At 37.0% G+C, this 15,640-nt stretch overlaps 1 protein-coding gene across 1 annotated transcript in view; it reads right to left on the minus strand.

Annotated features, from left to right (window-relative positions):
* Nucleotides 1–15,640, minus strand: part of dgkaa (diacylglycerol kinase, alpha a) — a 36,723-nt gene that overhangs the window by 2,011 nt on the left and 19,072 nt on the right. Inside the window, exons 8-23 of the mRNA XM_044118666.1 lie at nt 13,544–13,660; nt 11,589–11,706; nt 11,280–11,368; nt 11,084–11,203; nt 9,878–9,976; nt 9,614–9,700; nt 8,429–8,502; nt 7,942–8,016; nt 7,290–7,375; nt 7,096–7,185; nt 6,847–7,007; nt 5,211–5,275; nt 4,862–4,952; nt 4,561–4,747; nt 676–793; nt 443–503 (exon numbers count right to left, since the gene is read on the minus strand). Of these exons, the coding sequence (XP_043974601.1) occupies nt 443–503; nt 676–793; nt 4,561–4,747; nt 4,862–4,952; nt 5,211–5,275; nt 6,847–7,007; nt 7,096–7,185; nt 7,290–7,375; nt 7,942–8,016; nt 8,429–8,502; nt 9,614–9,700; nt 9,878–9,976; nt 11,084–11,203; nt 11,280–11,368; nt 11,589–11,706; nt 13,544–13,660 (1,638 nt within the window). The remainder of the gene's footprint in view (nt 1–442; nt 504–675; nt 794–4,560; nt 4,748–4,861; nt 4,953–5,210; nt 5,276–6,846; nt 7,008–7,095; nt 7,186–7,289; nt 7,376–7,941; nt 8,017–8,428; nt 8,503–9,613; nt 9,701–9,877; nt 9,977–11,083; nt 11,204–11,279; nt 11,369–11,588; nt 11,707–13,543; nt 13,661–15,640) is intronic.

Raw genomic sequence — 15,640 nt, forward strand, 5'->3', positions numbered from 1 at the left:
CTGTAAACGTTTGAATTGTTTTCATGGAAATATAAGACTTTACAACGGCAGAAAACGTTCTAGTTTTTATATAAATTTATTCCTTTGCTAAGGGAATTTTTTTTCTTGCAGATGTCGGACTTTTTATCTGCACGTTTCTTTTTAATTTTTCAAAATTTCTGAGGTTTTTTTGCCGATATTTACTTCCCCGCTGCAACATGTTTTCTTTTATCTACAACGGCTCAAATGCTATGTTGTACCAAAGCTGCCATTTCTCAAAAATAAAAAAAATACAGTAGAAGAAAAAAGGAATGGAAAAAAAAAAGTCTAACATCAACGTAATTAATTTAATACATTCTGTGGGTATTCTGGACATTTTAAAGGATTGAAATTGAAATTTTTAAAGACCTTGCAGAAACCCTGTTGTACTCCAGCTTTAATGATATTTCCAGGTTTTATTTACCGTGCAGGGGGATTGCATCCATGGCTCTCCATCTATTTGCATCGGCAACGGTTTCTTTGTCCTGAGTATGAAACACAAACAAATCGTCAAGTTGCATGGAGTTTTTTGATGAAGAAACTAAAATATATTATTGTAAATGTGAATTTGTAAACCAAACATCTGCTTTCAGCTGTAATTAACATAAGCAGAAGTGGTTATCTCATTTGGAGAATGAAAACTTGACTCGTTCCTACCTGATGGTGATCTGGGAGGTTTTAGCGAGCCTCACAGCGCTTTTAAGACCCGTGTATATCTGACCCATTTCTATGGCTCCTTCCAGGCCAACCACCTCCAGCCGGCGGTCACTGAGGTCTGAAAAACACCAGCAGGGAAAACAAACAGCCCAGTTTGATCAGAAAGACTCGAGGTATGGACTCCAGTTTGGTGTGGTATCTAACGCCAACATGGTGGCAGAAGATCCCAGGTAGGTGGTTTGTGTCCCAGTTCTATCCACATGGATGGTAGAACCCAGGTCCAATCTTCTATCAGAACTACCATTAGTTTCTTCTACAGTAACTCTTCTGTTGGATCAAACGAAATACTGAAAACCTGCCTTAACTCTGCATTAGCATCAGTGAGCCTTGGTTTCTCTCCGTCTCCGGTTCATTTCTGTTCCTTCTTTAGACAGTTTAACATACACTGTAAAATATTTGAGACACATTTAGTTGTGTCTAAGGCTGCACAGTTGGTAGAGCTGTGGCCTTGCAGCAAGAAGGTCCTGGGTTCGATTCCCGGCCCGGGGTCTTTCTGCATGGAGTTTGCATGTTCTCCCTGTGCATGGTGGGTTCTCTCCGGGTTCTCCGGCTTCCTCCCACAGTCCAAAATCATGACTGTCAGGTTAATTGGTCTCTCTAAATTCTCCCTAGGTGTGAGTGAGTGTGTGTGTGAATGGTTGTGTGTCCTGTCTGTCTCTGTGTTGCCCTGGCGACCTGTCCAGGGTGAAGATAGACACCAGCACCTCCCGACCACACTAGGGTCAAGGGTGAACAGAAAGATGGATAGTTGTGTCTACAATCTTCTACTCTTTAAGTCAAATAAATTTAGTGAGTTTTAGAATTTGAGCCTAAATGTGAGTTTGTGAAAGATAAACTTACAGCAGTAAGTTGACTTAACTTTTTATTAATTTTGTCAAAACTCCAATAGTTGTATAAACTAGAGTTTTTAGGTCAGCACTTAAAGAACTGAAAGAAGAAAAAGACATGAGTGGGAACAATTTCCCAGAATGCTTAGTGGCATGTTTTTATTTTTAATGTCCTGTTCACACAAAAAGTTTTTGAGCTGAATTCGTTGTGATATTTAATAAAATTCATTATCAGATCAGAAAATTTGTCCGTGCAATTTGAAACAAGAATTTCAATAATTCTAAAGTAAAATAACTATTTATTTTAATTTGAGTGAAAATAATAGAAAAATGTGTGCTTTAGGTGAGGGAAGTTTTTTTTTTCTTGAATGTTGTGAAATTATTATTTGGTTTAAAATTATACCATTAAGTTAAAACTCACAATTCAAGATTAAGACAACTTGTCTCTTGTTGTTAAATCAACTCCATAAACTGTAATTTCTGAGTTAAAACAAACAACTATTTTCTTGTTGACTTGAATTGCATTTTCAAGGCAGCAGGTGGTCTTTCATTTTCAAGTTTAACCACCTTCAAAAGTTTTAGAGTGTAGGTAATGTCCCCGTCAGAACAGGAAAACCCTTCAAACCGTCACACTTGCCCATTTTTCCTCCTTCTAACATTAACAAAAACTCATATTTTTAATGTTTTTATTCTTTCATTTAGGTCTCTACTGCTTCTAAAAACAACCTGAGTGCTTTTAAAAAAAACACCCAGCTGTTTTTTGGCAGTAAGTTCATGTTTTTCGGTGTCTGGAAAAATATCAGTTTCAAAAAAGAACTGTTGAGTAAGTTAGAGGGGCGCTGTGCCGTTACCTAGCAACCGCAGCCTGGCCCACCCCGTCACCTAGCAACCCAGGAAAAGTTCCAGAAATTTGGTCAGATGTTTTTACAGACCAGTGTTTTGTTATTGTTTTGTTGCTACCATCCAGAAACCACTGGACTACTATACTGCTAAAAGCTTTCCAAAGATGTACGGTTGTATAATTTCACATCTGTTGGCAGCCATTTTCACATGGGAATGTAAACGTTGGGTTGCGGGCCGTGGCCAGAAGCAGCTAATTTTTAAAGCAACAAGAGGCGGGAAATAATGTTAAAAGAGCTACAGAAAATACTAGAACATGAAGTGCCAAGGACTTGTTTAGATCTATATATAGGTAGATTTTTATGACCTCTCATGATGAATACTGGGTCAAAATACTGATGATGACCATCAAAAGAGACACAAGGAAAGGAAAATACGTCAAAGAAAGATCAATGGAAAGAAATATTTTTGATCGAAATAGTGACACATTTACTGACGCTACAAGAAGTATAACTGTGGTTAAAAATTGAGAAAATTTACCTTTTATAATGCAGAATGAGGACTGGAATAATAATTGTTTAATACATCCACCTGCTAAATAATAAGTGATTAAAAAGGCCCTAAAACAGCTGATTCTGAAAGAAATTCAAAAGAGGCAGAACTGAGCAGACTAAAATCTCATTATCTAAGAATGATTTTGTGCAAAAACTGTAATGAACATTGTGTTGCCAGAAGGTTAATTTCGCTGATTTTACTCGTGTGTTTGAAGAGGAAAAAAAAAAAACTTCCACAGCGCTCCAATGTAAAGATGCAAAACAAAAATTTATTCCACAGTTTTTGCGTTATCCTTAACAAGAGCCATTGAATCCTAGATAACCTCCACAAAACAAACTACGGTTGAAAAACCGTGTAGCTCTGTCGATCTTACATGCAGCGCCTTCCCTTCTCTCTGCTATCTATCCTTCATTAATGCTCCAGCGCCGCGCACCTCATTTGCATGAGTTGCAAAATGGCCAATTAAGCTATAAAACATCCATCCATCCATTTTCTTTACACCCTTCTTCCCTAATGGGGTCAGGAGGGTTGCTGGTGCCTATCTTCAGCTGCGTCCCGGGCGAGAGGCGGGGTACACCCTGGACAGGTCGCCAGTCTGTCACAGGGCAACACAAAGACATACAAGACAAACAACCATTCACACACACACTCACACCTAGGGAGAATTTAGAGAAACCAATTAACCTGACAGTCATGATTTTGGACTGTGGGAGGAAGCCGGAGAACCCGGAGAGAACCCACGCATGCACAGGGAGAACATGCAAACTCCATGCAGAAAGACCCCCGGCCGGGAATCGAACCCAGGACCTTTTTGCTGCAAGGCAACAGCTCTACCAACTGCGCCACTGTGCAGCCCGCTATAAAACATACAAACTTAAAATAAAATACTTATTCGCATTATGAAATTAGCTACATGCAATATAATAAAGCTAACTAAACCTCAAAAACAAATAAGTTTTAACAGTAACTGAATATTTTATACACTAACTTATCCACAAACATGTTTTGTATAACCCATAGACCTATCCGAATCACCTTTAAATCATAGAATAGCACAAAAAGCCACTGTTATACCTGCTCACAAAGGGTTTCTGGTAAATTATGACAAAAATAAAATATCCTGATCCCTCGCTGTGCTACTCAGTGAGGGATTCTCCATTAAAATGCTTCTCGTGACTGAAAATAATCCGACAGGCTGGGCAGAGGCAGGATATGTATGATTCACAAGCTGCAATTATGAGATGTGGGTTGAAGCTCCATACTGATGACTGTGAGGAATAATGTGTATACCCATTTCAGCCGCAGAAAACGAACACAATGTCCAACAGAAAAGAGCATCCCGGTAAATTACGTGTTTATTCATTTGATTATTTTATTTTCACATGCAGCCAATCGAATGCAGGTCCGATTTTGTCACTGTGCGGTTTGTTGCTGTGGACATGAGCTTTTTAACTGATAACAGCTGGAACAGGAAGTCTGGATTTGGAATCGCTTAAAAACAATTAGCTAATGGGTTCTGCAGAGCAAAGAGCAACTTCGATATTGCGCAAGTCACATGATGTGCTGAGGTTTTACTTTCATCACTCAGCGGAGGAGAAAATACCTTGGGAAGTCACTTTCAGAATGTCCGGATTGACAATCACTTCCGACTCTTCCTGACTTGCTTGTCCCTTAATATCTGCTTTTTTGGTCTCGCCCCACAGGTTGGAGCCACCGTGCATGCTGGGAATGTTCAGGACAGCAATCCCCTCCAAAGATAGGTTACTGAGATCCAGAGAGGTGCCACAGCACTGACAGAAAGAGAGATAAAACAATTAGCATGCAGTCTGTGACCTTGTTTGTTGCTTATTTCAAAATTTAAATGCACATCTGCAGGTGTGTTGCTTCGGGTGAGACGTGCTCACCTCTATCGTTAAACTTTCGCTGAGTTTCTTGCAGGAAGCAGAGATGGTTTCTGAAGTGGCGAATTCGAAATACCACAGCTTGTTCTTCATTCTGCAGATTTGAAAAATGTGTCTTTTAGGTTTAACTGTTGCTTCACGTTCAGACAGCGTTTTGTCTTTCAGGAAGAGAAGCAGTGCGGTGACGCAGACACACATCTGTTGGCACCACCTGTGTTGCTCAGAACTGAAGACAACTGTTTCCCAACATTGCCTTGTTTTCATCTTTTAGCAGTTTTCTTGTGAATGTGAGTGGGATACTGGTTTTTCTTACCCTGTGCTGGATGAATAAGGGAATAAAATGAGCACCTACCTGCTGTTAAATTTCTGAGGATGCTTCTCCCTCATTGTATGAAACCTGTGTGCAATGGAGGCATCCTGCCAATGCAACAGGAAACAGCAATGAGCAATGCAGAATATCTATTTAAAAATGAGACATATTAATCAATGTAAACACATGAGATTATAGCAAAGGGACTATCTATCTCTAGTCCCGTTGGCAGGTTGGTGTATTCACTACAGCACAAAAAACTCTTCATAAAGGAGAAAAGGGGGTAATTAGACACTTGTTTTCAAGTCTTTGATGGTTTGATAATTTTGACTTTAAGTTCATAAATAAGTTGAAAAGGTTAACACAGCAGCAACGCTACAAAATAAGAGTTGTATATAGTTAAGCTGCGCTAATTTTTCTAGTCAAAAAATTTGCCTGTGCCGCTTTTATTATTTTTCAACTGTCATTAATTTTTTGGTTGATTGTTTGAAGTTTGGCTCAGTAATTCTGACTTTAAGTTGGGGAGTAAGTTGAATAGTTTTAGCAGAACGGCAGTAAAAAATAAGAGGTGTGTACAGTTAAGCTACGCTAAGCTAAGGAGGCTAATATATTTTACATTTACATTGGAACATGTAAGATTATATTTATATTTATATCAGGTGACTAATTTCTATCTATATTCCCATGAGCAGGTTGATTCATACTATGTTCAATAATAAGGAAAAGCAGCCTCAGATTACTGCACAAAAAACTCTTCACAAAGGAAAAAAATGGGGTAATTAAACAGTTGTTTAGAATTTGTAGCCTATAATGGTTCAATAATTTTGACTTTAAGCTGGACAGAGTTAGCATAGTTTAGCTAAACTAAGCTAAACAGGCTAATCGTTTCACTAGAAAAATTAGCCTGTTGTTTTTCAACTGCCATTAATATATATATTTTTTTATTGTTTCAAGTTTGGTTAAGTAATTTTGACTTTAAGTTGATAAGTAAGTTGAACAGAGTCAGCATACCAAAATAATAGTTGCGTACAGTAAAGCTAAGCTAAGCTAAACAGACTAATTGTGTGACTGGAAAAATTAGCCTCTGCCCTTTTTGTTGCTCTTCAACTGCCATTAATAGTTTTTGTTTATTTTTTCAAATACGTTTTACTTTAAGATGATGCATAAGTTGAATAGTTAACATAACGGCACTAAAAATAATAGTTTTATACCCTTAAGGTTTGCTAAGCTAAACAGGCTAATTGTTTGAGAAAAATTCGTCTCTGCCCATTTGTTGTTCCACTAATATATAATTTTGATGATGTTTCAAGTTTATTTAGATTTTAAAAATGAGGCATTTTATATTATTTAATATTTAAATGTAAATACAGGAGACCATAGCCAGGTGTCTAATTTCTATATCTATTCCCATTGGCAGGTTAAGATCAGAAGTTGAACATAGTCAGCAAGAGTTTCATACAGTAAGCTACGCTAAGCTAAACAGGCTAACTGATTAGCTAGAAGAATTAGCCTGTACCCTAAGACACAAAAGATTTTGCATGCTAAACAGATTCATGTGTTTTGTTTTGTAAATGAATAATTTTGGGTAAATAAATAACTTTGTTACTCAGAAACTCGGTGCTCAACACTATTTTAGCATCCCGTCCTTCTACTAAAAAAATCTAGACAATTTACTCACAACTCCAATCGAGAAGTAATTGTTGATGATTTCATATGGCACTGGATCCCCCTTCTCCTGAACCTCGTCCGGAATAACCTGCACACTCCAGCGGTCCATCAGAACCTGGGAGCTGTTCTCAATGTCTCTAAGAATACGACCCAGATCTTCGCCGTCATACCCTGCCAAAACAGAGGAAGAGGCCGACTCCGATCGCTACATAACGACAACAACGTTGCATCATTTTGTGAAGTGCAAACTCGTTCTCACCTCCACCCCAACGCAGACATCGCGCAAGGTCATTTCCTGTGCCCAGAGGAAGCACTGCAACAGGAGGCCGCACCAGCAGACTGGCTTTGTCTGGTGGCAAGAGTTTTACAAGAAAAGCAGAATATAGGAAATGCATGAAGACAGTCTTTACGCGAGTTTCTTTTTTTTTTTTTTTTTTTAAAAGATTGACTCACCTATCGCATCCAGAATCCATCCGACTGTGCCGTCTCCACCGCAAACCAGGATTCTGTAATCCTGCAGGTTTCTGAAGAAACTCAATCTGAAATCCAGATGATGATGTGAATTATCGGAGAGAAGCAAAGAATTGTACTAAAGTAGGAGGAGCAATAAAAGTAAAAAGTGGAGAAATTACTCAAGAGTAAAAAGGGGTACAGAAATACTGATTAACTAATTAAAACATCAGTCATTTAATATTTAAAAATGACATCAACAGACGGATCAAAACATGAAGTTATGTGGAAATGACCAAAATGAAAATAATTCACAAAAATAACAAAATCCAGCCAAAGAGAAATTTCTCCAAATAATTTTCTTTTAAATTAAAACTTATGAAACTTTAACAAGAACTGCAGGTGTGTCTTTATTACTGGTTAAAACATGTTTTTCATTCAGTGAAGTTACTCAAATTGGGTAAAATATCCTGACATTTTACTCAAGTAAGAGCAGCAAACACTTCATAATAAAATTACTCAAGCAAAAAGTACAGCATACTAGAACATTTTCCCAAAAGGTTGCTAAAGTAAAAGTTGCTATTTACTGCTGAACTCTGCGAAAGACAACGTCAGGGCCTGACGGCAGACACCACTGCAGGCTGGAGTAACTCACCCCGCTCCAGGGCCGCCACTGGAAAGGTTGTAAACCTGCCTCGGATTCAGTAAATACTGAAATTTACTCAGGACTCTGAAACATATGGACACAAGTTCAACAACGTGCTCATTCAGAGATCCACTCCATAAAACACAAACTCTCACCAAGTGTTTTAGAAATAAGACAAAACTAATTCGCAAGTAAATTTTCAGCAAGATGTAGGAGCTTGTTTTAAGTCAATAATTCATTAATATTGATTAAAAAACTACTAGATCCACTGGCAGATTATTTCACTTACCATACAACAATACATCTGACAAGTGAAATAATCCGCCAGTGAAACTAGAACTCATTCATTCATATTAAGGAATTATTGACTTAAAACAAGCTCATACATCTTGCTAAGTCAGTTTTGTCTTATTTCAAGTTGACTGTGATATTTGCATTAGAAACTAGATCAAATAATATTTTGTGCTTTTGCAGTGCATACGTTTGTGGTGCTCACCTCTCTCCCTGCTTGCCACCACTTTTAGGATTTACGAACACCAGAAGAGGATGAGTGTTTGGCACAGGGCTGATCTGTGTGATAAACATTCGATAAAGTTACTACACTGACTGTTATTTGCCTAGCAACTCCTGTAACTTATCAATCAATCAAGTTTATTTGTGTAGCACAGCGACAATGGAGTTCAAAGTGTTTCTCATAGGAAATTTAGTTTTTTTTAAGTAATTAAAAAAACTAAATTCAGACAACAATTGAGAAGCGAGTTGCATTTTGATGAGTGTGGTCATAAAAATCATCAATAGATGTCAAATATATTGATAATTGTTGCATTTATTATGGTTTCAAAGCAACTCTAAACAGAAACTCTCCTCTTGTGACTTCAATATGTTGTAAAGTTAATTAACATGATTTATCAACAGGAAGTAGAGCACAAATGTAAAAAATGTTTATATAAAATCAGAGTCTGAATTGCTCCGGTGACCTAGGACCTTTAGTCTGAGACTGCAAAATAAAATCCACTGCAACCAATTGAACAGAGAATCCCAAAATATTACTCTGGTAGAACTACTTCAAAATATTTTTACTCAAGTAAAAGTAAAATGTAGCCATCCAAGAAATTACTCCAAAGTAAAAATGTATTTGGTAAATAAAAAATCTACTCACATACTGAATAACTGATCAAATTATGAACTATTTAATATTTAAAAAATACATCATCTGATGGACCAAAATATAAAGTTAAGTGGAAATTTTGGAAGTTTAAGGACCAACATGAGAACAATTAATAAAAATAACAAAATTAGGCAAAATAATTTTTTTCCAAATCTTTTTTTTTTTTTTCAATAAAAAAACTTAAACTTTAACCAAAACTGCAGTTCTGTAACTGGTGAATTTTTGGTTAAAACATGTTCGTTTTTCATTCAGTGGGTAGGAAACCCAGAAATTTTACTCAAGTAGAAATACTTCAAAATACAATCACTCAACTATGAGTAAAACGTACATCATAGTAAAAATACTACATTTAAAAAAAAAAACGTTACTTAAGTAAATGCATACCCAACTCTGCAAATTGTCTACACCTGCACATAATTTAATCTGAGTGTAAATGCAGCTAAGCCTCTAAATATTCTGTTCCCCACAGTGAATTCATGCAGCAGAGGATTTTCATCATGTCAGAAAAATCACCTGGAGCACTTGGCCGTCAGGAGTAATGTTGAAGTCGCTGTCATCCGTCGACGCTGAGCAGCCATTTTTTACATTGTTTGGTCTCTCCTTTAGTGAGAAAATGTAAATAAACAAAAGAAACTTTTATAGCCCTTCAGTTATCAACATCCACAGTATTAAAAAGCAACACAGGCTGGATTTACTGACGTAATGTCCTGTGTTGGAGTGGTAGGTGCATTTTGCACTGTACATGTGCTGAAGATGCGCCTGAGGAGAGCTGTGTACCTTTATAACAGGATATATGGCCCATGGAGGCAGGATGTGGTCTCTGAGCGTCCCACAGGTACACTCTGTTGGCTCCAGGGCTGCACATTCATCGTGACGCTGGGAAAAACAAACAGGCGTTACGGCAAACCTCACTGTGGTCGTGACTGACACAATGCAGCTTCAGCCTTTGAATTGTCTCTCTCTGCATTTGTGGAGTCGCTGGACGTTCACGCTGTGAAAACACAGAAATCTAAAATCTCACTCTTCAGATTTGCTTTACTAAAATATAAACACAAAATAAAAGAGTTGTCTTCCCATACTGGTGAGTTTTAATCATTCTTCTGTTGTAGGAGTGAGTCAGGTAATCTGTAAATATGTTAAAAGAGTTTCTCTTTTTATCCGATTAGTCATTACCTGTGTGATTTAGTTCCAAACGCTAAAAAATTTATTTTTAAACAGGGATCCGTTATGCAAAATTAACATTATGCATGTTTTTGTACTTCTATTTGAGTCTCTGCTGCTTCTAAAAACGGCTTTTAAAAAAAACACCCAGATGTTTTTTGGTAACAAATTAATGTCTGTCGGAGCCTGGAAAATGAGCCGTTTCATAAACAACCCGAATGTAAGGTCACAAATCAGCAGGGATGGCCCCTCACCTAGCAACCACAGCCCAGCCCGTTGCCTAGCAACCCAAGCTTAGTTCCAGGATGTTTGGTCAGCTGGTTTTACCACTGTATGCACTGTACAATGGCTGCTGGAAAAGGTAAACATTTTGTCGTTGACTTTTGCTGCATTCACGTTGGTTGTGCAGGAGGCTCTATTATTGCTTTTCAATGATGTCAAATTGTATAATTCACTCACGTGCGAGTGTAAAAGTTGAGTTGGGAGGCGTGGCTAGCAGCAGATTACTAGGATTTAAAGTGACAGGAGCCCCTAAAACAGTTCATTCACAAAAAATTCTAAGAAAAACTTTGTGCGAAAACCATAATGAACATGTTCTGTTATCCTAACCTGTTCAAGGAAACATAATAGGTCACCTTTAATCAGTGTTATTCTTTAAATGCTGCAGCGTTGTTGTACCAGGAAGCCCTCCTCCATGTAATATGAGTTTTATTTGTTAATTGAAAGACTTGAATAACTGAGAATTTTGCAAGTGGAGGTAGAATAATTTAGATTTCCAACACTGTAAAAATTGAGCCCCAATGTAGAAATATGAGTCCTTACCATCGTGTGGCACCAAACGCAGTGTTTCCCTGTTAAACCTTGGAGGCTCTTGATCTTCTTTTGGCATCGGTCACATTTTTTAGAGTCACAGTTCCCACTCACCCAGTCATGCACTGGAACCTGTAAAGCGGGAAACAGAGAGATCCCGTTTGGACTTTGTTTTACTGTGTAGATTTATGTGGAGAACCCGGCGTACCCCTGTTTCTTTCTTTGACTTCACGTACGTCCTAGCGCACGGAGCTGGGTTCTTGTTAGCGCAGCGCCCGTGAACTGTGTATTTGCAGCCTGAAAAACGTGACACAAAATCCAGCTTTCAGTCAGCACGCGTCATATTAAAAAGAATAGTAATATTCTCAAATCTGACATGATGATTTCTGACATGATGATTTCTGAGCTTTTCTGAAGCTCCCCCAAACACATGGAGCCACAAACAACCCCACGCACCTCTCGAGCCTGCATACCCACACTGGATTGTTGCCCCCCAGTGGAGAGGTGCGGTACTCACAGGTGCAGCAGAGTCCCTGTTTCCTCAAACCCAGCAGCATGCTTTGACACACGTTGCAGTAAACGGGCTTGTTGAAGTTTTTCATCCTCCAAAGGTGCTGCCCGTCTTTTTGGGTCATCTGATCAGAGATGGAAGAAGATCAGAGGTTATGAAAACAAAAAAATTAAAGATAGCAAGTTAGTTATTATGATCCTAATTTAGGATCAAAACAATTCTTTCAGTTTAACCTGGATTAAGGCGGAGCGATAAAAGTAAAATCTCAGATTTTTATTCTTGTTTTTTTCAATCATCCATGAGATCTTCAGTGAGAATTTATATTTAATTATGAGAACAGAATCATAATATTGGCAGAAAGAAGATGAAATTTTAACAGAAAAAACATCTTCGATTTACGAGAAAAAAAGTGGTTTTAATTTACAAAAAGCTTCAATAGTTTCCAGGATCTAATGTGAGCAGCTCAGTTTGTGTAGATCTTTCTTTGAAATAATGATAATTTTAATAAATGCTCCTATAATAATATAACAAACTTTACAAGAGGCTCTCAATAGCCATCATTTTAATTTTTCACGCAGAAGTGCTCATAAAATTACTTTATTCTCCTAATATTACGACTTTATTTTTGTAATATTATGACTTCATTTTTTCAAATTAACAAATCAAAAATCTTGACTTGGTCCAAATATTCTGTTGTAGAGCTGACCTGAATTTAAAACAATAGAAATAAATACACTTCTGGAAACAAAATGGCTGCCCTGACAAACTACGGAAACCCAAAGGAGCTCATTGGTGAAAATAAATCCAGGTTTTGCAAAAGTAAAATTTTCAAAAACCAAAAGTGTGATTCATCAATAAAATTGATTTATCACCCAACCCTAATCTGAAACTTTAGATTACAATTGGATATGAATCGGATCCGTTTTTCATGCCTTAATATGTTATTTTTCTGTAATTTGTTGCTGCATAAATGGAATAAATGATTTCATAAATCTAGTTTTTTTTCACATTATTAACTTATTTTGCTTTATTAAAACTATTCCCCCAATGAAATACTGCACATCACTCAGATTAAATACTTACTGGAATCTTTTTGTTTATAAAATTACACGACTTGATCCAATATTTCCAAAAAGCCACCAGGGCTTTTTTGCTTCCTATTTTATTCACCAATTATTGAATATGCAACAAATATAAAAATAAAAAAAAAGGGTATTGAGCTATAAAATAATTAACCAGACAAGGGAATGAATAACAAAATAAACAAACAAACAAACAAAAGTTGATAGATTCTAAACAAAATCTAAATGCAGAACATAATCAATTGGTGTCACAACAAAAACAATATGTGGTTTATGGCTCTTTGCTTTTGTGCAGATTATCTGCTGAAGTGCTTTTTTTTTTATGACATAATGCATCTGTCAATCATCCACAGCAGGAGGCCTGTCAGTGGGCAGCGCACAGCGACTGTGAGGGGGCTGAATTTACGCACCCCAGGCTTCAAATGTCCACGGCTGGAAATAGCCAGAGGGGAAGTCCCTCACATTGTCTTAGAGACCAAACCGATGGGCAGAGTGGAGCTTGTGGTTTTACAATGATGCAGCGAGCAAACACGCAGAAATCGGATCCGTTGCTGGGCTAAGACAAGCATTCAAACGTTCTCATCTGCGTGACTTTGTTAATGTTTCCTATAGTTAAATGCAGCTGTAAAGGTTTGTAATAATGGAGCGCAGTAAGTGGAAAAACACCACGGCGTTATGATGGGGCAGAAGGGGATGACCTTACCACACCCTGCAACTCTGTGTCAGCATAAAGGCCCTCAGAGAGAGAGAGACAGGGAGGAAGAGGAAGAGGAGGGAAAGGAGAGACGAGCCGCACTGCAAGGCCACGGCTTCAGAGAAACAAAAATCAATCATGTCTGAGCTGAAAACCACACAAACACAAGCTGCAATTAAAACCACCTTCAGACCCAGCAGGACCAGGAGGGGAACGTTGTTCATGCCTCCTTCCACCCACTCGTCCAGAGACACCGTGCCGCTGCTGTCGGCATCAATCGCCGTCATCATGTCCTTCAGCACCTGATGAGACGAGAGTCAGTCAACACTCTGCTGTGAGAAACGCTTTATTACAACGTTTACAGGTTTCATCTGTATGTTTTCTCACACTTAGAGGATTCCTCTGACACATTTTAATACTTTAACCAATAATAAATACAAATTACAGTTTTCAGGGGATGATTTTGTTTGTTAAGTGACAATAAATACCCAAACAAACCTGACCTCTCATTGAATTATGAATTAAATGTGATGAATTAAATTCCTTTGGTGTAAACGGTGCAAAAATATAAAATCTCACCAAATATTTTGGTCTAGTTTCTAATGCAAAATCAACTTACAGATAACTTTTCATTCCTTAATATTGGTGGAAAAGTACTAGTTACATTGGCAGATTATGTCACTTATAAAATAGAAAAAAAATTTGCTACAAGTTAAATAATCTGCCAACGGGACTAATAATTTTTCATCAATATTAAGCAATTATTGATTTAAAACAAACTCCTATATCTTACTAGTAATTTGTAAGTTAGTTTTTCAAGCGTCCCAAGATATTTGCATTAAAAACTCAACCAAAATTACTTGGTAAAATTTGGTGTTTTTGCAGTGCATTAAGTGAAAAAAACACACACAAACAAACCCAATATCTATCAAATCATGAATTAAATGTGATTAACTAAACTCCTGTTGTCTACACTGCAAAAATGCAAACTCTTACCAGGTAATTTCAGTCTACATTTTAGTGCAAATATCTTAGTACACTTAAAATAAGACAAAACGTACTTACAAGTAACTTTTCAGACAGATATAAGAGCTTGTTTTAAATCAATAATTTCTTAATATTGATGAAACAATATTAAGAAATTAATATTGTCCGGAGGGAAGAAATGAAACAATATTATAACTGAAATAATCTTCCGGTATAACTGGTATTTTTTCATCAATATTAAGGAATTATTGTATTAAAACAAGCTGCTGAAAAGTTACTTTTACATTATGTTTTTCTTATGTCAAGTGAGATATTAGCAGACATTTCACTTTTACTTGGTAAGATTTTGTATTTTTGCAGTGTAATTTCACTAGTCAGGCAGCCTAATTGCTGCCAGACTCAATTAGTACCTGACTGACAACACGAAGCAGGCCAAAAGATGTAAGGATTAATTTATACCCATCACTGTGGAAACGTTTCAAAATGAGCCGCACAAAACAAAGTCTGTATCTAAATGGCTCAAGATGAAGGTTTTGGTTTGACCTAGTCAAAGTTCGGAGTTAAATGTGACCGAGATGCTGTGACCTCAAAGAGGTCAAAATGTTTCCAATATGGCTGAATTAAAACAACTCGACAAAACTTCTCACAGTTATCATAAAAACGCCCAAAGTTATTCACACCCTGGTAGATTTAGGTTGGAGGTAAAATTTATACCCAAAGGAACTTATGGAGCGGCCCAGTTAAAGTCCTGACTCGAATCTTATAGAACTGTGGTGTCCAAAGTGTGGTCCGGGGGCCATTTGTGGTCCTTGGACTTATTTTTTACGGCCCCCAACTACAGTTAAAAAAATTCTACAAATTTGATGTTTGATGCAGATGGAGATTTTTTATTTGTAATCCCAGTAAAACTGTTGTCAACATAGTTTTCTTACCATGGAAAATGTTAAGCACAACACAAAGTATTTGTCTCTTTATAACCAAGTTTTAACAAAAGACAGAACCACATTTATTCAAAGACTTTTACTGATAAGTCGACTTTGATGCATTCAAATCAGCTTCTAGTTTGTTTGTTTTTTTTAATTAAATTTAGGTAAAAAGAAATTGACCCAAATTCCATTCTTATTGTTGAAAACAAACTAAAACCAAGATGTTTAATTTAGTATAGCAGAGGTGCAAAAGAAGTAAATACAAATCAGTCTACTTTATTAGTTTGCTTTTAGGGAAATTTTTTCAACAATTTTGTTCCTTTTACCAAGAAGTTTGGGCATTTCTGGTATAGATAATCAATGAAGAAA

This window comes from Gambusia affinis, linkage group LG01 (genome assembly GCF_019740435.1).
Source record: "Gambusia affinis linkage group LG01, SWU_Gaff_1.0, whole genome shotgun sequence".
NCBI lineage: Eukaryota > Metazoa > Chordata > Actinopteri > Cyprinodontiformes > Poeciliidae > Gambusia > Gambusia affinis.